Source organism: Rhineura floridana, chromosome 20 (genome assembly GCF_030035675.1).
Source record: "Rhineura floridana isolate rRhiFlo1 chromosome 20, rRhiFlo1.hap2, whole genome shotgun sequence".
Taxonomy (NCBI): Eukaryota; Metazoa; Chordata; class Lepidosauria; order Squamata; family Rhineuridae; genus Rhineura; species Rhineura floridana.
In genome coordinates this window covers 12345900-12368375 of record NC_084499.1, presented here as the reverse complement: position 1 = coordinate 12368375, position 22476 = coordinate 12345900, and the positions used below count along the sequence as shown (strand labels likewise).

General features: G+C 46.7%; 1 protein-coding gene across 2 annotated transcripts; it reads right to left on the bottom strand.

The window, feature by feature from the left end:
* Positions 1 to 752: 752 nt before the first annotated feature.
* On the bottom strand, positions 753 to 17711 carry SLC31A2 (solute carrier family 31 member 2). 2 transcript variants are annotated; one of them, XM_061603688.1, is made up of 5 exons: positions 17693 to 17711; positions 14042 to 14465; positions 8728 to 8794; positions 5274 to 5463; positions 753 to 3681 (listed from the first exon to the last, which is right to left on the bottom strand). In XM_061603688.1, exons 2-5 carry the CDS (start codon positions 14045 to 14047, stop codon positions 3435 to 3437), a joined length of 510 nt encoding a protein of 169 aa, XP_061459672.1. In that variant the 5' UTR covers positions 14048 to 14465; positions 17693 to 17711; the 3' UTR covers positions 753 to 3434. The 2 variants fall into 2 exon arrangements, with proteins under 2 accessions (XP_061459672.1, XP_061459673.1); XM_061603689.1 differs by lacking the exon at positions 17693 to 17711 and having other exon boundaries at positions 14042 to 14475.
* Between the last annotated feature and the right edge of the window lie 4765 nt (positions 17712 to 22476).

Below are 22476 nucleotides of genomic sequence, written 5' to 3'. Positions count from 1 at the left end.
TGCTAGTTTTGGAATTCTAGAGGCATATAGTGCAAGTTTAGCACTCATTTTCATGAGAAATAATACCAGAAATAATCTATTTGCAAGCCTGGGAACCCGGGAAATTGTGGCAGTTTTTCACTAGCTGCAGCTGCACACAGGACAAGCATCCCAGCATGCAGTGCGCTCCCACCCTTTAGGCATTCGTTTTTCCCCCCAGACAAATTGTACCGGTATTCCGGTGTAGGCGTAGATAGCAGCAGCATTTCCCACACACACTGCGGTGTCTATACAGCTAAAATAATTTTTAAAAGTCAGATGCTAAAGGGAGAAGTGTTGCATGGTGACGGGATGAGATCTTAGACCTCCTACACAGGATGTAAGATGTGCATGTGTATAATGAGCGAGGGATGAAAACAAGATATTCATTGCATCCGTGTGAAGGACAGTTGCGCATAATGCCGGTGTATTGGCTGAAAAAGCTACTGTTAAAGCAACAGATACTGCGGTTGAAAGGAATTTTAGAAATCGGGACAGGTGCGCAATAAGTCCCATGTTGAAAGCAGTCTTAAAGTGTGCAACCTCGATGTGCCAGTATGTGATTGAATCCCACCCAGCAGCAGTCTAGAAGCACCCATAGAGGCATGTCCTGAATGTGCTGAACTGGGTTTTGGGGAAGAAAAAGGGATGCTCACAAATGGGAACAACCTGAGCCCCCACTCATTTGAAAGCCACAAAGCAACTCGACAAATAAGTATTTATAAAATCTGATCTGATAGTAAAATATTTTTATTTGACACTGATTTTTGCATCTGATTTTGTAGCACATTTGATACAAATATTTTTAATTTAGCGGGTGCCCCCAAGTTAAAGCAAGGTGCCGCACACACACACACACACATACTTTCCCCTAGTTATAATTTTATGAAGTCTTTTGCATCAGGGATAGCCAACGTGGTGCCCTCTGGATGTTGCTGGACTCCCATCGTCCCTGATGATTGATCATGTTGGCTAGGAGCAATGGGAACTGTAGTTCAGCAACATCTGGAGGGCACCACATTGGCTATCCCTGCCTTACACCCTGTGTGACCTTCCCTCGCAACTTGCCTGATTTCACAGACGCAGCCAAGTCGGTTGTTTGTCCAAAGCCACCTGAGTCTGACAGACAGAGAACTTGAACCTAGACCGCCCAAGGCCAACTCTCTTAACTGTTGGTCCACGCCGGCTCTTTCCAACACCACCAGTTTCTTTGCAGAGTCCATTTTTAGTCTCCAGCAAAATCTCGTGGGGTTGTTTTTATACCCATTTTACAGATTCTGCTCAGAAACCGAGCCAGCTATAGGATGTGTCCGGGGGGAGGTCCCTCCCCTCTCAAAACTGTCCCTGACCTCCTTTTCACAACGGTTGAATCACTTTCAAACTAATTTTGCTAACACTGATGGATGCCATCTTGCCGCCTACACTGAGTTCCCAAGTGGTCTCACCCCCTTCAAGTGACCAGTGGCAAAGAAGGCCTGAGCTATGCAGTGGTCAGAGCACATGCCTTTCATGCAAAGGGTCCCAGGTTCAAGCCTGGATATCTCAAAAGGATCAGGTAACAGGTGATGGGGGGAAGACCTCTCCCTCTGACAACCTGCATATCAGCTGCCTTTCATCATAGACAATCTGGGCTAGATCTTAAGAAAGGTCCTAGCTCAGTGGCAGAGCATCTGCTTTGCATGCAGAACGTCTCAGGTTCAATCCCCGGCAGCTCCAGGTAGGGCTGGGAGACAGCCCTGCCTGAAACCCAGGAAAGCCGCTGCCAGTCAGTGTAGACAAAGCTGAGCTAGATGGACCAATGGTCTGATTCAGTGGAAGGCAGGCTGTCAACATAGTCATATGGTCAAGCACTGATGAGAATGAATCTGGCTATGATTAGTGAGGCTACGATTGGACTCCTTTTATACCCACATAACATGGTGGTGAGTTCCGTAACCATACAGACATCCTTCCTTTCAGAGCCAGAATCGACTCACCTTCACTCCACCCTACCTGGCAACATAAGAAGAACTATTCTTCATCACATCACAGGCTTCTATGGGCCAGCATCTTCTCAGTGGCCAATCAGCCACCTACAGGGCTTCCACAAGAAGGACATGAGCCGAATAGGACTCTCCTGATCGTGATCCCCAGCAACTGGTATGAGGCATGCTGTTGGAAGTGCAAGTACCTAGTCACCACGATGAGCACCCCCTAGTAACTGTCTCCTCCATGAATTTGTCTCAGCGCCCTTTTCCAAGCCCATCTAAGACATCACCCCATCTAGCGGTGATGAGTTCCATAGCTGACTTATGCGTTGAGTGAAGCAGTTGCCGGGACCCGCAAGAGGGGAGAGTGCTCTTGCGCTCAGGTCCTCCCTGCGGGCCTCCTTACAAGCATCTGGCTGGCCACTGTGAGAACAGGATGCTGGACCTAGATGGGCCATTGGCCTGATCCAGCAGGCTCTTCTTGTGCTCTTGGTTCCTTCAGTCTGTCCTGAGTCTGCCATCATTCAGCTTCGTTGGATGGTCCCAGTTGTAGAATTACGACAGGACGGAGGGAAAACTCCCTGGTCGACCTTTTCTGGACCAGTGGTTCCCAAACTATTTTTTCCCCCATGGACCACTTGAAAATCACTGATGGTCTTGGTGGACCACTTAATGATTTTTCTGCCTGTAATGCTCTGTGCTAGGTGCCGCATGGTTTTTAAATGTATTCTGGTTGCTCCTTTTATTGTGTTTTATCACATTCCGTAGCATTCACACCGTAACATGGTAAAGTGCAATATAAGACATAAAAGCAGCAATAGAACATAATTCAAAATCAAGGTGACTATTGAATGCCACGGACCACCTGAATGAAGCTCATGGACCGGTGGTCCACAGACCAGTCTGGGAACTCCTGCTCTACCCCATAGATAATTTTATAAAGCACCAACATGGCCCCCTCCCATTTGCCTTTTTTTCCTACACTACAGAACCCCAAACCCCAAAGTTGTGGGAGAATGCAACTGAAAGGTGCAGCACATTCTTTGGACAAAGCTGGCAGAGCTTCAGGTCCCATGAAAGGATCCCAGGTAGCAGGGCTGGTAAAGGTGCCCCCCTTCCCTAAGGCCTTCAAGAGATGCTACCAGTCAGAGTAGACAATGCACAGCTCAACAGCCTAGTGGTTATACTCGGCATGTATAGACCAGTTCCCCTAACCACAGAAACATCCCAGGGATAGCTATCGGGAACTTATTCTAAGGCACTTAGAAAAAAACCACAGATAAATAGAAGTGGAAGGAAAAAAATAAAATGCTGTTCTCCATGGTTGGAAATGCCCTGCATGTAGAATTTAACGGGGGGGGGGGACTGGGGGCAGGAGAAATGATCATGGAACTACAGTGGACGGACCTCCATTTCCCTGGTTCAGTGCTCGTGGTTCACAGGCCGTTTCTAAGGCGGGAGTCTCCAGTTAACCGGTGGCGCTAAACCTCCCGAGCCAAGCATGCCGCTGCTGAGACTGAGCAGCGGGTATGCTAGGTAGTAGCCAATGGCAGAGCCCGCAATCACTCCTAGGAAGATCCATGTGTTGTAAGACATCACGGCCAGCATCAGTAGGTAACCGAGGACCACCTGGGCCACGTGGAGCAGGGTCTGGGCCACATGGAGCAGGGTCTGGGCCACGTGCCACGGGAGCCAGCTTTTTCCAAAGGGAAAAAAAAGAAAATGTTAGGCCGAGCCTTGCATCTGATTTCTGCATGTAGCGGGAGGCGAGGCCATTTGGGCGCTGCCCCACCAATGTCAGTCTGCATTTAGCCAACCTCCACCTGCTTATCTGCTTACTTACATACAGCCCGAAGGGTGACACTTGCTGTCCGCTTCCCCCTCCTCCTTCGTCTCAGTGTTGCCCTTGTAGAACTCAGCAGGGAGGTGAAGGATGGGGGCAAAACTAGGATGAGTTGGCTCTGCCTGCCATTGGCTCTGGATTTGGCTCCGCTCCCTGCCTTCCGCCCCACCAGCCCCAATGGGCACCAGCCACAACTCCCTTGCCGGGGAAACACCAGTTGTATCTGTTCTTTCAGATGGGGCATCACCATCCCACATTAGCTCCCTCTGCTTCTACAGGATCTCCACTAAGCTGCCTCCTCCCCAGTTCGGCTCTGCCATCAGCCAGGAGAGGAGGACCAACCCTGTAGGTCCAAAGTGGGTAAATGCTGAGGGATGGACCTGGCCATGGGCACTGATGCAGAAAACCAAGGACCCCATGTGGGCTATTCCCCTTCCCAGAGCTACAGTTCCCAGAGTTCCTTAGGGTTTGATTGCTAAACCACAACTGTAGCTCTGGGAGGGGAATAGGCGTCTCCTATCAGCTCCTTTAGCAAACTACAATTCCCAGGATTCTTTGGGGGAAGCCATGACTGTTAAAATGGGATAAAACCTCTAAATGTACAGCATGCTTGGGACCTCCGTGTGAATGAGTTGAGGACAATGCGTCCTCAAAGGAACATCTCCCCGCAATCCGCAAGAGCTACCATCTGTGCATGGAAGAAGATTCCATAAGAAGCTCAAACCATGTGAGAGCATGTGTCCATCTAGCCCAGTACTGTCTACTGTGACTGACAGCAGCTCTCCAGGGCAGGCTTCTTCAACCTGGTGCCCTCCAGATGCTCTTGGGCTCCCACGCCAGCACAGACAGCGATGATGGGAGTTGTAGTTCCAACAATGCCTTGGAGGGCACCAGGTTGGGAGAAGCTGCTCCAAGGTTGCGGGTAAAGAGAAGTCTTTCCCCATCAGGTTGTCACATAGAGGAAGGCCGGGATCTCTTCTCGGTCGTCCCACAGTGCAGGACACGGAATAATGGGCTCCAGTTGCAGGAAGCCAGACTTCGACTGGACATCAGGAAAAACTTCCTAACTTTTAGAGCCATACGACAATGGAACCAATTACCTAGAGAGGTAGTGGGCTCTCCGACACTGGAGGCATTCAAGAGGCATCTGTCGGGAATGCTTTGATTTGGATCCCTGCATTGCGCAGGGGGTTGGACTTGATGGCCTTGTAGGCCCCTTCCAACTCTACTATTCTAGGATCATGGCCTGTTGCCCGATCCTTGTGACTGGAGATGGCAGGAATTGATCCCAGGATCCTCTGAATGCAAAGGATATGCTCTACCCCTGAGCCAAGGCTCTTCGTCATATAGCAAAATGCAACAGGCCACCTCTCCTCTGACTGATGGAGAACCCTGGAGCATCTTGGAACTGGGGGAAGATGGGGAACGTTCTCTTGTTTTCTTACTTTGTCAGGGAGCTGCTTAGATGCCTCACGCCCGTGTTGATGGACGCCCTTTCTGGCTCTCCTAGAATCTCTTGGCTGATGCTGGGGGAGATGGTTGGCATCATGTGCTGCAGCATCTTCACCTTGCTCACCTTGATGGCTTCGTACAACACCGCAAGCAGCATGATCACCACCACCGAGAGCACCATCCCTGTGTGAACAAAAGGATTTACAGCTGGAGGCAATATGTGCATGTCTGGATGTACTCCCAAGCCTCAGTGTAAGTACAGACTATAACATTCAAACACAGGAATCAGCTTCTTGCAGATCTTAGCTTTGGAGTGTGATTTTTTTTTAAAAAGCATGCAAGTTTCTAACCCTCAGGGAGGTTAAGACAAGTTTATTTTTTAGGAGGAGAGATCAAATTGCATTTATTTTACATGCACATTTAGCACTCTAAGTAACAACTGACATATTAAATACATTAAAGATAATCTTGCAGTGATAATATTTAAAGTACAGCTATTAAAAGGCAAATATATCTCTTCATTAGTCCAAAATAATCAAATCAGCTCCTGCACCTATCAAAAGATCAAATTAGCTCCTATTAATTCTTTATAAAGAGAGCCAGTGTGGTGTAGTGGCTAAGGTGTTGGATTATGACCTGGGAGACCAGGGTTCGAATCCCCACATAGCCATGAATCTCACTGGGTGACCTTGGGCCAGTCACTGCCTCTCAGCCTCATGAAAACCCTTTTCATAGGGTCGCCATAAGTTGGAATTGACGTGAAGGCAGTACATTTACATTTTCCTCCCAGAAGGAGCCCAGAGTGGCAAACAAAAACACTGAAAGCACTTTAAACCAAAAAACAAAAGACCATAAAACATGTTAAAACAGAACTTTTAAAAAACGTATTAAAACAAAACATTCTTCTAAAAAAACAACTTTCTTATCATACTTTAGAAAAGAGCTTTAGCTTAGTGGCATTGCAGATGGTATGCACAAAGACTGGCAGATTCAATCCTTAACTGTTCCGGTTTAAAGGATTAGGTAACAAGAGATGAGAATGACCTCTGTCCAAGATCTGAGGAGCCTCCACCAGTCAGCACTGACAATATTGGGTTACATCAGGCCCCAGATGTTACTGGACTACAACTCCCATTCTTGCCTGGCCACTGGCCTAAACTGTCTAGGGGATGATGGGAGGTGTAGTCCAACACCATCCAAGGTTGATTTTCACTGGGTTAGAGCAAGTGTGGGGAACCGTTGGCCCTTCAAATGTTGCTTAACTACAACTCCCATTATCCCTGGTAATTGGCAGTGCTGGGACTTGTAGTTCAGCAACATCAGGACGGCCAAAGGTTCCCCACACCTGGTTTAGATGGACATATAAAGTAGCTCTATGTCAGACACTAGTTGTTTTAGACCTCTGGGGACATTTGGATTTTTGAGTGAGTGCTGCAGACACCACTCCATCTGGCTACTTCTCTCTCTCCACCCCCACATCAGCACCATCCCCCAGAGAGAGCGTGCACTCACACACTTTTGGTTGTATCCAATGCTAGTTCTACTCAGAGTAAACTTACTGAAAATAATAGACATTATTAATCAATAATAGACATTACTAACGTGGATCCATTAATTTCAACAGACCTACTCTGAGTAGAGCTCAGTTGGATTTGCAAATCTGGGTAAAAGTCGGACCAGCAGAATTAATTTGAGCCTTGAAGAGTACATAGAGGAAATGGAGAAAAAGGCCACTCTCCCAACTTCCTCTTTCAGCTCTATGTACTTCTCAAGGCAGAGAAAGGGAACCACTTTCATCACTCCATAACTAAGAGAGTAGTGAATGGGAGGGAGGCTCAGAGGCTTTGTGGGCACCAGGGGAAGTCCTCAAGGCACTATTGTGTCCAAAAGGTGCCACGTTGGCAAACCCTGCTCTCTGTGGCAGGAAGGGGCTGTGGCTCAGTGACAGAGTACATGCTTTATAGATGAGTAGTTCCCACATATGGTCCCCAGCATTTTCCATTTTGAAAAGCATTAGGGCTACGGAGAATCTCAGGCTAGAAAGGTGGAGAGCTGCCAATCGGCAAAATGGCACCATTGTTGCGGAACTCTCTTCCCACCGAAGTACAAGAGGCCCCATCAGTATTGGCATTCTGCCGGCTCTTACACCTGTTTAGGCAAGCATTCCCTTGACTTTCTCACTTGAACCTACTGTTTTAATTGCTGTTTAACCGTTTTAGTTGTTGTATGATAAACAAGTCCGCTAAAACTGTACATTTCACATACGGATATTTATTTTAATGTTTCGGTGAAATGGCTTCGTGGTGGAGTCTAAAAACGTGTGGCTGTGTTTTTATACAAGCAAGGGTGGCCGCAGCCATGCAACCTATTTCGGTTGCATGCCTTTCTACTAGCGTCTTGGACCCATCCATCCTTGACTCATGGGGGAGAAGGGTTCCCTTGCGTCAGGGTCCTCTCTGCCCCTAACCCATCATACACCCCCATCTAAGCATTCCATGTCTCTCCCTGCCCCCCCCCCAAGTAGAGCTTGCTCCAAAGCTTAAGAATTGCTGGCATAAGCAGCCTGTTTTCAACTGTGCTTGCTGCAATTCCCATAGTTTTGGTCTTTTTGCTTAAACGTGAGAGCGTAGCCGGGGTAGGACTAATCTTTTAAATGGGACGTTCAGGTTACAGCCATTAAAAAAAAAGGAATTTGTGCATAGTAGTCAGCTAATTATTATCGCATTAACATTATCGAAGAGTGACTCCCCCCGCCATAAAAAAACACACAACGCAACTGCACATTTGCCCTGATCCAGCTCTACTCGGGTGCAACTAATAATGCCCGGTTAAGTTACATCCCCTAATGGGCATATTCACTGCAAAACCAAAAAAGGCATCTAGCCGATGCAATAAGGTGTGGGCAATGGGGCCACAGCTGCATTTCTCTCCTGCAGACTAAGAACTATAAAGATGGATAAAATCATGTCTGGTGTGGAGAATGTGGATTGGGAGAACTTTCTCCACACCCATGGCCATAAGACCGTATGAAGCCGAGTCAGGCCGGTGGTCCATCTACCTCAGTATTGTCTACACTGACTGGCAGCATCTCTCTAGGATTTCAGACTGGGATCTCTCCCAGTCCTACCTGGAGGTACAGCCGGGGATTGAACCTGCGGCCTTCTGCATGCAAAGCAGATGCTGCACCACTGAGCTACGGCCAGCATGTTCCGGGCTGCTGGTCGTTTACCCAGCATGTTTATCAGAACTTTTCTTTTGAACAATTGTGCAGTCAAGCATTCTAAGGAGGCTCTCATCTGGAGAGGCCTTTTGCGCTCAACAGAGCAACCTTTCATAAGCTGCTGTCTCTCTGAAGCTAAGGTTTCATATCTTCTCTATCATCAAGGATCCCTCTTAGTTGGCCTCTTTCAGGTTATATTTGCTTAGGAGATAAGACTGTTTTCTTACCTGCTGGGGTGTGGGTTTTCCAGAAGTCAAACAGAAGGACCACTTTGTCCGAGAAAAAGAAATACATCTGTAGAAGATGGGCGGGGAGGTGGAAGGGAGGACAAAATAAGAGTGAGAAATTGGCAAGGCTTGCAGTGATAGGACTATGGCTGGGTGAGCCTGTCAATTTTGATTTATTTTGGTTTCTCGTCCCCCCCCCAGTCTTAAATTCAGTTCTCCACATTTCCCAATAGTGGAGAAATGTGCCCCAGTGGACCAGCCTCCACTGGGATGATCTAGAACAAAGCAGGGGGAATACTGAAACAGAAGCTCAACCGGGAATGTTTCAGGCTGCCTGCCATACAGAAGCCTCAGTTGGCTTCTCTACATACATAAATCCTATGATAAGGGCTTGGATTCTGTCGCTATTCACTGTTTCACTCTACAGGGGTGCAGCTGGTACTATTGAAGAAGTGGGTAAGGAGCTTGGTAGAAAAGCTGTGCTTTGAATACAGAAAGTCCCAAGTTTGATATCTGGCATCTCCAGTTGATAAGTCAGGTCACAGGGCGGGAGGGAAAGCAGGGGAACTTTGCCAAAGGCGTTGCTGAGCCTCTACCAGTAACGGAGGCTGTACTTGGCAACTTGCACCACTGGTTTGATTCAGTACAAGAAGTTCTTTATCATGTGTGATTTTCATCATCCTAGCCTATGATTATCAGACATCTTATTCCAACTAATTGCCGGGCCTGAGCTTAAGAGCTCTACCGCAATATGGTCAAAATGGGGGCGGCATCTTTGCAAATCCCTAATTCACAGGATCCGTGTTCCAGCAACACCGGTTTCTCTTGGTGCTAAATTCCACACTCGGGTCAGATCTCTAAGCAGAAAACGTGTACTTTGTGTTGAATCTCTTTTCAACACAACACACAGAATTGACTTAAAAAAAAAAAAAGTGAATAGGGAAGTTGCCTTATGCAAAAGCTGGTTTCCCAAGAGGGACATTCGCAGGGCCAATGCCTGCCTTCAGCTCAGATTTCAACTGCAAAAACCTACACAGGAGATGCCGGCCATTTGGACTCACCAGATGTTGCTGGACTACAACCTTCATCATCAACATCTGGAGGCCAAAAAGCTCCCCACCCCTGCATCTTTTTACTTATTTATTTATTAAATCTGTAGCCTGCCCTTCCTCCCAGAATAAAATTAAAATAGCAATAAAATAAATTATTATTATTAATAACAAAAAGTGATGACAATAATAATCATAATTTATTTTATTTTATTACTATTTTATTAGTATTGTTATTTTATTCTGGGAGGAAGGGCAGGATATAATTTTTATTATTATTATTAATATTATCAACAACAACATTCTTATCCCCATTCTCCCTCCTGTAGGAGCAGTTCTACAACATCATAACAAATCTTTCCAATCATTAAAACATCTAAAACTACCTCTCTTGAAAGCTGCTTAGATGAGCATGTTCCATAGAAACTGGAGTATAAATTTGTAAATGAATATATATATATATATATATATATATATATATATATATACTGCTTTGCATGCAGAAAGTTCCAGCTTCAATCCCTGGCAATGTCAGGGAGGGCTGGGAGGGACCTTTGCCTAAAATCCTGGAGTGCTGCTCCCAGTCCGTGTAGACAGTACTGAGCTAGAGGGTCCAATGGTTTGACTTGGCATAAGGCAGCTTCCTGTGCTGAGCAAGAGGCATAGCCCAGTGGTCAGTAATATAGTGACAAATTCAGACGCGCAGGGTCTCTTCATGATGGTGACAGTCACCACCACCCTCACAGCCACGTTCCTTCTAAGATAATACAACCTTTTCAGCTTGTAGAATAATCTGGCCAGGCTTGAATACCGCTTTCTGCTTCTCGGTCACTATCATCATTTGACTATCCTTTCTCACTGTCGGAGGTATTGCTAGAATTACTGAATTCAGTTTCTACACGTTTATCTCCCTAGCAGCCAATGAGCGTACAAGGGGAGTGTGTTAGCTACTGAAAAGTGTCTTCTCAGTGGCTGACTTTTCACTCTGATTGGGTCCAGTCGGCAGGAAAGGACAAGGAAGCATGTGAGAAGACTCTTCTCAGTGGCCAACACACTCTCCCTTTCATGCTGATTGGCTCATAGGATGCTGGAGACATAGGGATCCTGCTCCCAAAAAAGTAAAGGGTCTAAGACTCCCTGAGACCCTGGACGACTACACCCCTGCCAGTAGTAGAGCATCTGCTTTGTATGCAGAAGGTCCCAAGCTCAATCCCTGGGATCTCCAGGTGGGAGTAAAAGCCTGCTTCTCAAAACCCTGAAGAGCTAGATGGACCAATGGCTTCCTACGTTCAAGCCCAAGAAACGTGCTAAACAGCCTTTAAATTTTGGCTTAGCGGGCATGCACTGTGGTTATTTAAGGCACTCTACAGATGCTGAAACAACTATCATCATTGCTTTATACAGCCTTGCAACTGAGAAAAAAAAAGTTTCAAGGCCATACTCTCTCTGCCAGATTCTTGTTATTCCACGTACCCAGAAGCTCTGATGGGAGTCAGGCAGAAATTCACACAAGCCTGGGCTTGTCTAGGTGTGGCACTGCAATTAGTGGGCTGCTGTGAATGAAGGGAAGGGGGGAAAACAGCAGAGAGATTGATTCTTTATCTGCCAAAGAGCCTGGGAAACAAGTGGCGGCTTCTAATCAGCTGGATAATTGTGTCAACACTTCAAGCAGATCACATGAAAAGGAAAATAGAGAAGCTGAGAACTTGTGTTTCGGCAATTCCTTAGGAATTTAGGAAGTTGCCACGGGTCCATCTAGCTCAGTACTGTCTACATACACTGCCTGGCAGTGGCTCTCCAGGTTTTCAGGCAGGCAGACTCCCAACCTTAGCTGGAGATGCTGGGTATTGCCTCCACAGAGAGCAAGGGTTGGCAGAACGGCAGGGTCTACTTTTGCTTCTTTCCTAGAACCCCAAGATCCTCCAACTAGAGCCTGGTGCAAAAGAAATCCATTTAGAGTTTAAGAATCCTGTATGCAGGCCTTTATTCTTTCTGATCTCCTGCAAGTCACCCAGTGATCTGCCTCTGGACCCCAATCTACCACCTGTCTGCTCTGATGTGGAGTCATCAGCATCTCACAGCATCAAAGCTGGGCTGCGCCTTCTCCTTGCCCAAGGAGCAGGGCGCTGGATTGGTGGCGGAGCATCTGCTTGGCATGTAGAAGGTCCCAGGCTCAACCCCCCCGTAACTCCAGCTAGGGCCAGGAGAGACCCCCACCTGAAATCCTGGAAAGCCGCTGCCACTCAGCATTGGAAACACAGAGGTGGATGTAGCAATGGGCAACACCATCTCGTAGCATCAAATCTGTGTCCCACCTTCTCCCCCTCCCTCAGGGAAAGGGCTGCGGGTCAGCGGCAGAGCATCTGATTGGCATGGCGAAGGCATCCGGTTCAATCCCTGGCATTGATCCCTGTCTGAAACCCTGGAGAGACGCTGCCTGTCAGTGCAGATATGAGACTGACTTGGTATAAAGCAGCTTCCTAGGCCCGTAACCCAGCCATGGAATTGAGGGCCGTAGCTCAGTGGACGAGAAGCTGCATTGCATGCTGCAGGTCGCAGGTTCAATCCCCAGCATCTCCAGGTAGGGTTGGGATTGAAACCCTGGAAAGCCACTGCCAGTCAGTGTAGACAACACTGAACTAGATGGACCATAGAACCATAGAGTTGGAAAGGGCCTGTAAGGCCCCCATGTCTAACCCTCTGCTCCGTGCAGGAATCCAAATCAATATTATATGGTCCAACTCTGTATAAGGCAACTTCCTGTGTTCTTTTGGGGACAGGGACGTAGCTCAATAGTATTTATTTATTATTTATTTATTACATTCCATGATAGAAACCCAAGGCAGCTTACAAGCTGCGTCCGTGTTGGAATTGCTTTTTAATATGTCCTTAAACCTTCTTTTTTAAACATGTTTTTAATCTTAGACGATGTTTCGAAAGCTTTTTTTAAGGAACGTTTTTAAAGATGTTTTTGTTTTAATGTGTTTCAATGTTTGTTTTTATGATGTTTTAAAGTTTTGAGTGCTTTTGTTTGCCACCTTGGGCTCCTGCCAGGAGGAAGGACAGGATATAAATCAAATAATCAATCAATCAATCAATATGGTTCCCAGGCAGTCTGCCATCCAGGCACCCACCAGACCCAACCCTTCTTAGCTTCATTAGGGTGCTGGCCTCATGTGCCTTCAGACCATAGCCTGGGACGTAGTACCACATCTGCTGCACATGCAGGAGATTCCCATTTCAATGCCCGGCATTTCCAGATAAGACTGGGAGAATTCCCTCTTTGAGACCATGGACAGCCACTACTTATCCAGGTAGACCAGAGGTTCCCAAACTGTAGTCCGCAGACCCCCAGTGGTCCACAAGCTTCATTCAGGTGGTCTGTGAAGACTGGAGACAGCACACCCATCCCATTAAACAGTCCTGCCGATTTCAATCGCCTTTTCCATTCATTGCTTTTTTCTTTTTTGCTTATATCACATTGAACTTGATGGACTTCAGACTGCAACGCAATCCAATATAATATATGAGATGAACAGTTAAAACTCAGTCGACAGTTTGAAATCATGCAGCATCCAGCACAGCGCATTGCAATGGCCCCAGCAGGCAAGAAAAATCATGAAGTGGCCCGCTGAGACTCTCGGCAACCTTCGAGTGGTACGCGAGTGGGAAAGTTTGGCAACCGCTGATGTAGAAATTCTGAGCCAGGTGAACAAATGGTCTGACTCAGGTGAAGTCAACTCCCTATGAAAGGGATGAAACTGGACAAACTCTAATGGATGGATGTATACATTTTTTAAATTTAAATTTTTTTTTAAAAAAAAGGGGGATGGCAGTCCCAAATCGTCTCCAAATTAGAGCCAAAACAAGGCTCATTGTTTTACCAGAGACGCAACATAATAAGACTGTCCTTGGTAAACAGGCGACAGCTGGAGATAGGAGGGTGCAGCTGAGATCGAAATCGAAGCTCTGTCTGTTGATGGATCTTCATGACACTACGATGCACTTGAAGATCAAAACAAAGGCTACATGTCCACACAGAATTACGTGACAGTACGCTGGCTGGTCGACTGGCATTTGTTTATTGAATTAAAAAAAAACTGGATCAGCCTTCAGGTAAGATGCGAGCGGAGAGAATCTCTCACTTCCGCGTCACAAACTTTTTTTTTTTTTGGCACTTAAGCAAGCTCTGCATTTTTAATCTGCTTGCAATTTATATGACAACAATAAAGAGGCACCGTCCCTTAACCCCCAAGCAGACTTACCGGCATGATCTTGGTATTCTTTTTTCCTTTTCTTCCGGCGATCTGCCGCAAAACCAGCTGGGGAGTTGCGCTCTTGTGTACAAATTCGTTCCTTCCACTTCAATCGGGTTCCTCCTAGATGAAACGCCTCGCCTACAGACACCGTGAATTTGGCGAGGCGTCACGTGGGCGAGGGCGCGAGGCCCTCTGGGGATTGTAGTCTGTGCGTCTGGATTCACTTAATCCTCCCCCTCCCTAAAAAAAATCTTTATTTTTAGGCAAGCAACCCACGCAAACCCTTGCAAAAGGCTAAAAAGCATACCCATATTTAAGGAGCTCCTTGGAGAGATTCCAACATCATCATCATCATACAACTGCAAATCTAGGAAATGAAAGGCTGGTAGTTTCTCGGGCCCATTTTGCTCCGGTTCGTAGATGTAGTTCCCTAAAAAAAGAGGGAGGAAGGGATTGGAGACTTCCAAACGACATCTCCCAGAACGCTTTGCTGGGCAAGCCCGGATATAACAGCTGGAACAGCTGGTAGAAACGCTGATTGAGGCAGTTCTAGTCCAGCAATTGGAGAAGACGTCCCTGCGATGACCCTGTTTGCGAGACACAATACTCCTTCCTTATTTGATTTAAGATATTTACAAGCCGCCTTTTAGGCTAACAAACATCCACACCCCAAGTGTTAACCATTACAGAATCACCATACTATACCAAATATAACAACAACAACAAAGCCATACAGCTAGTAGTAGTAGTAGTAGTAATAATAATAATAATAATAATACCATTTTCAACCAGTAATCTTTTCAAAACGGAGATTCTGTTGTTTTGTTATCAGCGTGCCGCCAAATCTCCTGTGGCTGTTATGGGAGCTATCTTGTCCTGTTTTATAATGTATTAAATATTTCTGTTTTTAATGTGTTGCAAATCACTTGGAGATCTACAGAGAACAAGCAACTAACAAGACTAATAAATAATAATAATCGTCTAGCCGATTAACATCCTACACTACAGGGCGACCACATCTTTTACAGAAAAAAAAAAGCTATCTGAAATAAATCAGTGTTTAATGTTCCCTGCAAAGACAGAGCCATCTGTAGTCTGGCTAAGGAGGATAAGGCTATCATTGGCTACTAGACATGATGGCTCTGCTCTGCTCCACTGTCAGAGCTGTTATGTCTTTGAATACCAGTTGCTGGGATTCACAGGTGGGATGAGCACTGCTGCACTCAGATCCTGCTTGCCGGCTTCCCAGAAGCATCTGGGTGGCCACTGTGTGAACAGGATGCTGGACTAGATGGGCCACTGGCCTGATCCGGCAGGGCTCTTCCTATTCTCCTAAGGTCACATCCACACCATCCATTTAAAGCACTGCCCTGGACAGCTGCTGTCAGTCAGAGTAGACAGTACTGGGCTAGATGGACACATGCTCTCATGTGGTCTGAGTCAGCTTCTTATGGAATCTTCTTCCATGCACAGATGGTAGCTCTTGCGGGTTGTGGGGAGATGTTCCTTTGAGGACGCATTGTCCTCAACTCATTCACACGGAGGTCCCATACGAGCTATACATTTAAAGAAGTTTTATCCCACTTTGGCTTACCCCCAAAGAATCCTGGGAACTGTAGTTTCTCTCAGCAACCTTAACAAATGACAGATCCCAGGATTTAAAGTGATGTAAGATTGCTTTAAATGGATGGTGTGGATGCGACCTAAGGTAGCTGATCGGCTTGCAGGTTGCTGGAGACAAAGGGACCCTGCTCCAAAAAAAAGAGAAAAGGATTTAAGACCCCCCAAGATCCCAGACGACAACACCCTTGTTTAAAGCCCACCAAACTGATGGTCATTGCTACTTCTTGTGGAAGCTGATTCCATAGTTGAACTATGTGCTAGGTCAGGAAGCATTTTCTCTTGTCTGTCCTGAATCTTCCAACATTCAGCTTCAGCTGTCCTGGATCATCTGATTTGTGGGTGATTGATCTCGTGCAGCCTTTCCCAACCAGTGTGCCTCCAGATGTTGTTGGACCACAACTCCCATCAGCCTCAACCAGCATTGCCAATGGTCAGGAAAGATGGGAGTTGTGGTCCAACAACATCTGGAGGCACACTGGTTGGGAAAGGCTGATCTAGTGGGTCACACCTGAACAAGGAAATGCCAGATAGTAATTATTATTTAGTTGCATTTCTAAACCGCCCTATAGCTAGCAGCTCCCAGGGCGGTGTACAACATGATAAAACCACAATATTTAAAATACAGCAAGTGTGTATTGCGCAGACAATATAAACATTATATAAACAAAGTGAAAGAAAACTAAAAAAAATAAGATTAAAAGCTTAAATACTTTAAAATGCCTGGGTGAAGAGGTGGGTTTTTACCTGGCGCCGAAAAGATGACAGAGAAGGCGCCAGGCATATCTCATCTGGGAGGGCATTCCATAATTCGGGGGCCACCACCGAAAAGGCCCTAGATCTTGTTACTGTTCTCCGGGCCTCTGTATGGGTTGGGACCCGGAGAAGGGCCTTAGACGTCGAGCGGAGTGAACGGGTAGGAACATAGCGGGAGAGGCGTTCCATCAGATATTGCGGTCCAGTGCCGTTAAGGGCTTTATAGGTAAGGACCAACACTTTGAATCTGGCCCGGAAACATATTGGAAGCCAGTGCAGTTGGGCCAGAATAGGTGTTATGTGGTCGAATTTCTTCGTCCCAGTAAGAACTCTGGCCGCAGCATTCTGCACTAGCTGAAGTTTCCGAATCGTTTTCAAAGGTAACCCTACGTAGAGAGCATTACAGTAATCCAATCTAGAGGTTACCAGAGCGTGAATAACTGAGGCTAGGTTCTCCCTGTCCAGATAGGGTCGTAGTTGGGCTACCAGCCGAAGCTGGTAGAACGCATTTCGTGCCACCGAGGCTACCTGGGCCTCAAGTGACAGAAGCGGATCTAATAAGATCCCCAAACTACGGACCTGTTCCTTTAGGGGGAGTGTAACCCCATCTAGGACAGGTCTGACATCAACCATCTGAGCAGAGGGCCCCCCAGCTAGCAGCATCTCAGTCTTGTCAGGATTGAGCTTCAGTTTGTTTGCTCTCATCCAGTCCATTATCGCAGCCAGGCAGCGGTTCAGTACAGCAACAGCCTCACCTGAAGAAGATGAAAAGGAGAAATAGAGCTGCGTATCATCAGCATATTGCTGGAAACGCACTCCATAACTCCTGATGACCTCACCCAGCGGCTTCATATAGATATTAAAAAGCATGGGGGACAGAACTGAGCCCTGCGGGACCCCATACTGGAGCACCCAGGGACTCGAGTAGTGTTCCCCAAGCATCGCCTTCTGGAGACGATTCTCAAGATAGGAGCACAGCCACCGCCAAGCAGTGCCTCCAACTCCTAAATCCGCGAGTCGCCCCAGAAGGATACCATGGTCGATGGTATCAAAAGCCGCCGAGAGATCAAGGAGAACCAACAGAGTTACACTCCCTCTGTCTTTCTCCCGACAGAGGTCATCATACAGGGCGACCAAGGCTGTTTCTGTACCAAACCCCGGCCGAAAGCCGGATTGAAATGGATCCAGGGGTAATGGGGTGACACAGGTATTGACGAACTTTTTCTTCCAAACAAATAATTTTGCACGCTTCACTTTTTTTTGTCTATAACAGGCACTCACCGTTTAAAACAAAGTAGTGGTTTTCTTGGTGCACCCTGTGATTGTCGTGGGGTCATTCTTCAGCAACCTCCTCTCCTGGCTCTCTGTCTCTGTGCCACTTCGATTCATTCCTCTGCAAGAGGAGATGGATGCGGCAGCCCCCATGCGGCTCTCGGAGGCTCAGCCTTTGCAGCGGACTGCAGCTGTGGCCACCTGATGCTGCATTTAGAAAGGGAGGTGGGGGGGGAGGGAGAGTGGTGGCAAAACACAAGAGCAGTCTAAGAGGGCCCTTAGCTGCCAGAAACAGGTTGCCTGGGAGCAATTTCACACTTTTTCCGCCCTAGCAGCAACATTTATAAGCACTTCCTGTGTGCCGCAATTATCCTGACCAATTGCAAATTGCTTGAATCATCATCATCAGATTTTACATATATATAGTTTTTGACATGCTGCTGCTGCAAGGTAGTAATGCCTGCCTGGTCCTTATCTATTTGGGAAAGGGCTGGGGCTCAGTGGTAGAGCATCTGCTATGCATGGAGAAGGTTGCAGGTTCGACCCCTGGCATCTCCGGGGCGGGCTGGGAGAGACGCCTGCTTGAAATCTTGAAATCTTGCCTGAAAACACTGACAATACTGCACAGAGCAACGCTCTGACTCAGTAGCAGGCAGTTTCCTATGTTCCTGTTGGGCTAAAATGAGAATTCTGCTCCTCTGCTTTATATAGTGGGCTTGAGTCCTAGACACAGTAGCGTAGTGGCAAATTCAGAAGTGCAGGGCCCCTTCATGATAGTCACAACTGCCACCACCCCTTTTCTGCTGCTGGATTGAGAATGAGATCTTTGTTAATGCCTTCTCCCACAACAACAGACATCCCTAGTATGAAAAGAGGGAGTGTGTTAGCTACTGAGAAGAGTCGTCTCAGTGGCTGACTCATCTCCTTTCACTCTGATCGGCTCCAATCATCAGGAAAGTACGAGAAAGCATGTTAGAAGACTCTTCTCAGGGACTAACACACTCCGCTTTCATGATTGGTTTGTAGGATGCTGGCAGCAGTGCTGTGGCAGTGCAGAGTCCCTTCATGTTAGTAACAGCTGCGACCCTTCCTGCCTTTTTTTTGCTGCAGGGTTGAGAATGGGATCCTTGTCAATGCCTTCTTTCACAACAGCAAATGTTCTTCGGAGGCAATAAGCATGAAAGAGGAGAGTGTTAGCTACTGATGAGTCTTCTCAGTGGCTGACTCACCTTCTTTCACTCTGGTTGGCTCCAATCAGCAGGAAAGGACAAGGAAGCATGTGAGAAGACTCTTCTCAGTGGCTAACCTCCAAGACCCCAGATACTACACCCCTGACTGGACATGTAATTTAAGATTTATATAGTATATATAGCGATGACTACTTGCAAGAACTTCTAAGCAATGGTTATGGGATGGCCATTGGACCAGCTTCCACCCACCTGCTGTTCTCTTAATCCTTGGATATAGGTAAATAAAAATGTGAATGTTGTATATTGCACAGGAGTTGGGAGCACCTTCCCTATTAGGAAAGGCCACAGCATTTGGGGCTGTTTAGACTGGAAGAAAAAGAGGATGCTGTTTTATAAGATTGTACACAGTGTGGAGAAAGTGGAAAGAGAAAATCCTTTGTCTCTCTCGTCTCATAATAACTAGAAATCATGATCACCCATTGAAATAGACTGGCTGGAAAATCAGGACAGACAAAAGAAAGAAGTTAGCTATCAAATTCACTGCATCAGAATGTGGGGATGGCCACTAGATGGCTCCAACAGAGGGTTAAATTAATTCATATGGCTAAATGAAACCTCCAGCATCAGAGGCAGTTTAACTTCACCTGCTTCCAATGTCCAGGCAGAGGCAAACAAGAGGTTTAAAAACAGAGACCCGCTATTTCTTCCCCACTGTGGTGTTTGAAAACCTATGTAGTCCATGGGTTGTATTCAATATTAGCCCCACTCAGAGCATTGAAATGAATGGACCTAGCTCCATTCATTTCATTCATTCATTCATTTCAATGGATCTACTCTGAATAGGACTTCACTGGATACAACCCCATGTATTTAGTTTGTTTTCCTTTGTGGGGGGGGGGCTAGATCCTGAGTCCCCCCCCACAACCCCTGTGGGCCACTTTGACAGGTAGGTGGGGCTGTCCACCTGTCAGTCACTTGATGTCACCATGATGTCAGGTGTGCCAGTTTCTTGCAGCCCAGCTTGACCTCAAGCCACACACAAAAAAAGGGGGGGGAAGTTCCTGTGGAGCAGGGATTGGATTCAAACTGTACCTGCAAATAAATTCAGCAGAGCTTAAACTCGCCACCAATCGGCTAATCGGTGATGATTTCAAGCCCTCCTTTTGGCATCAGGGATTCGCCAGAGTTCTCAGTCTCAGTCCCAGATGGGAGTTGCATTTGACGCCAAATTCATATGATTTTTAGATTTTATTGTATTTATTTATTATTTGATTTATATCCTGCCCTTCCTCCCAGCAGGAGCCCATATGATGTTGGGTGTGTGGGACAGATGAGGGCACTTGTGGGCCAAACTGAGACCCTTTGGGGCCAGAGCTTCCACATGCCTGCTTTCCATCCTCCTCCAGGATGTGCATATGGTTCTCCCCGTTCCCATTTTACCCTCACAACAACGCTGTGAGATAGATTACACAATGCAAACATTCCTCTATGGAATTACTGATTATTATTATCTGGAAAGCTGACAACAGCCACAATGTGGCCATATGTTGTAATAACTCCTCTTGCTCATTCCATTTATTCAGATAATACATATATAATGTTAAAATGTAAGGTTTTTTTAAAAAGAAATGTTTTGATTGTATGCAATGCCAGTTCTGCTCAGAGCAAACCCATGGAAACCGACAGACATGACTAACAATGAACCTAAGTTAGTCATATCTATTGATTTCAGTGGCTACTAGCCAGGATGGCTATGCTCTGCCTCCGTAGGTGGAGATGGTATGCTTCCAAATACCACTTGCTGGAAACCGCAGGAGGGGAGAGTACTCTTTACATTCAGGTCCTGCTTTTGGGTTTCCCATGGGCATCTGGTTGGCCACTGTGAGAACAGGTTGCTGGCCTAGATGGGCCACTGGCCTGCTCCAAGAGGCTCTTCGTATGTTCTTAAGTCTCCTCCGAGTAGGACTAGCCTTGAGTACCATCCACTGTAGGACCTGTTGTAGGTTCATCACTGAGCCACGCAGAGTTTTACTGCAGATCTCATCTGCCTAATTAATTTGGTATGAGCCCATTCAGAACTTCCTTTCTACCATCTGAACATCCACCATTATGTAATGGAAGCTGAAGACCCCAAAGGGACAGAGAAGCCAACAACTGATGGATTAACCTTTGCAAATCTAGTTTGGTGGGTGGCCATGTGTGTAAGGTCCTTGTCACCTATGCCTACCACCTTCAGCTGAGGGATTCTCTCTCCAGAGGGGTCTGTGTAGCACCTACTGTAGCACAGCGGTGGCTGGTGCCCTTTGGGACGGGTAGGGCGGAAGGCAGGGAGGCCCAAAGGAGGTGGAGCCAACTCATTCTAGTTTTGTCCCCACCCTCCTCCCTGCTGTGTTCTACAAGGGCAATACTGTAGAGGAGGAAGCTGACCGGCAGGGCCACCTCCTGGAGTGGAGGTAAGTAAGAACACAGGGCTGGCTCAGAGTAGACTGGGGTTGGTGGAGCAGCGCCCTAGTTGCCCTGATGGATCAGGCTTCATTGCTTGAACATCTTTCTGGTGCTGGGCAAAGACTTTTGTTTGTGTGTCTCCCAATCACATAATTTAGGCTTCAGCTCTATGAATTTTCTTATTCCTCTGCTTTGTGATTCTAATTTGTGTAACACTGTTATGTTTCCCTGTTTTGGAAGTGGTATTTTTATACCATTTGATGAGTTTTCCCCCTGCCTGCTTTTTAGTGTAACAGTGATTATTGTAACTTCTTCCTGTTTTTATTTGGTAAGTTGTCAAGATTGTTACTCCTATAGGGTGTCCTATAAATAGCACGTGTCAATGAAAGAATCACCAATATTATAAATACAGTAATGCCTCAGTTAACAAAGTAGATGCGTTCCTGGGCATAACTTCTTTAACAGAAACTTTGGTACCAGTGGTAGGAATAATATGGAAAGAATAGGGATCGGTTCCTACACCTGCTCATAGATGGTGGAGGCTTTAAAGGGTGCCTAACTGGCACCCACCCCTCCTCTGCCTTCCTCCTCCCCTCCATCTTTTCCTCTAAATCCTATTGGAGCCTTACCTCCCAGCCCTGGGAGAAAGCAAGACATTTTTTTAATGCAAAGCAAAGGCACCGGCTTATCAGTTTATTGATGGCAAAGCAAAGACACAGGCAGTCAGTTTCACTTTAAAGCAAAGGCAAAGCCTGGAGAGTTTATACATAACAAAGCAAAGCTGGTCAGTTTCACCTTTAAAAAAACGAAATGAAATGGACTGCCTTCAAGTCCATCCAGAATTGTGGCAACCCTATGAGTAGGGTTTTCATGGTAAGCGGTATTCAGAGGTGGTTTACCATTGCCTTCCTCTGAGGCTATGACTGGCCCAAGGTCACCCAGTGAGTTTCATGGCTGTGTGGGGATTCGAACCCTGGTCTCCCAGGTCGTAGTCCAACACTCTAACCACTACACCACACAGGCTCTGTTAAAAGGAGCTTATTTCCTGGAGGATTCATTAACTGAGGTATTACTGTACAGGAAAAAGCAGGGCCTGCTCCAGGTTTTATGAACCCCAGTGGATTGGGGCACTGCCCCACTAACCTTCACCTGCTCTAA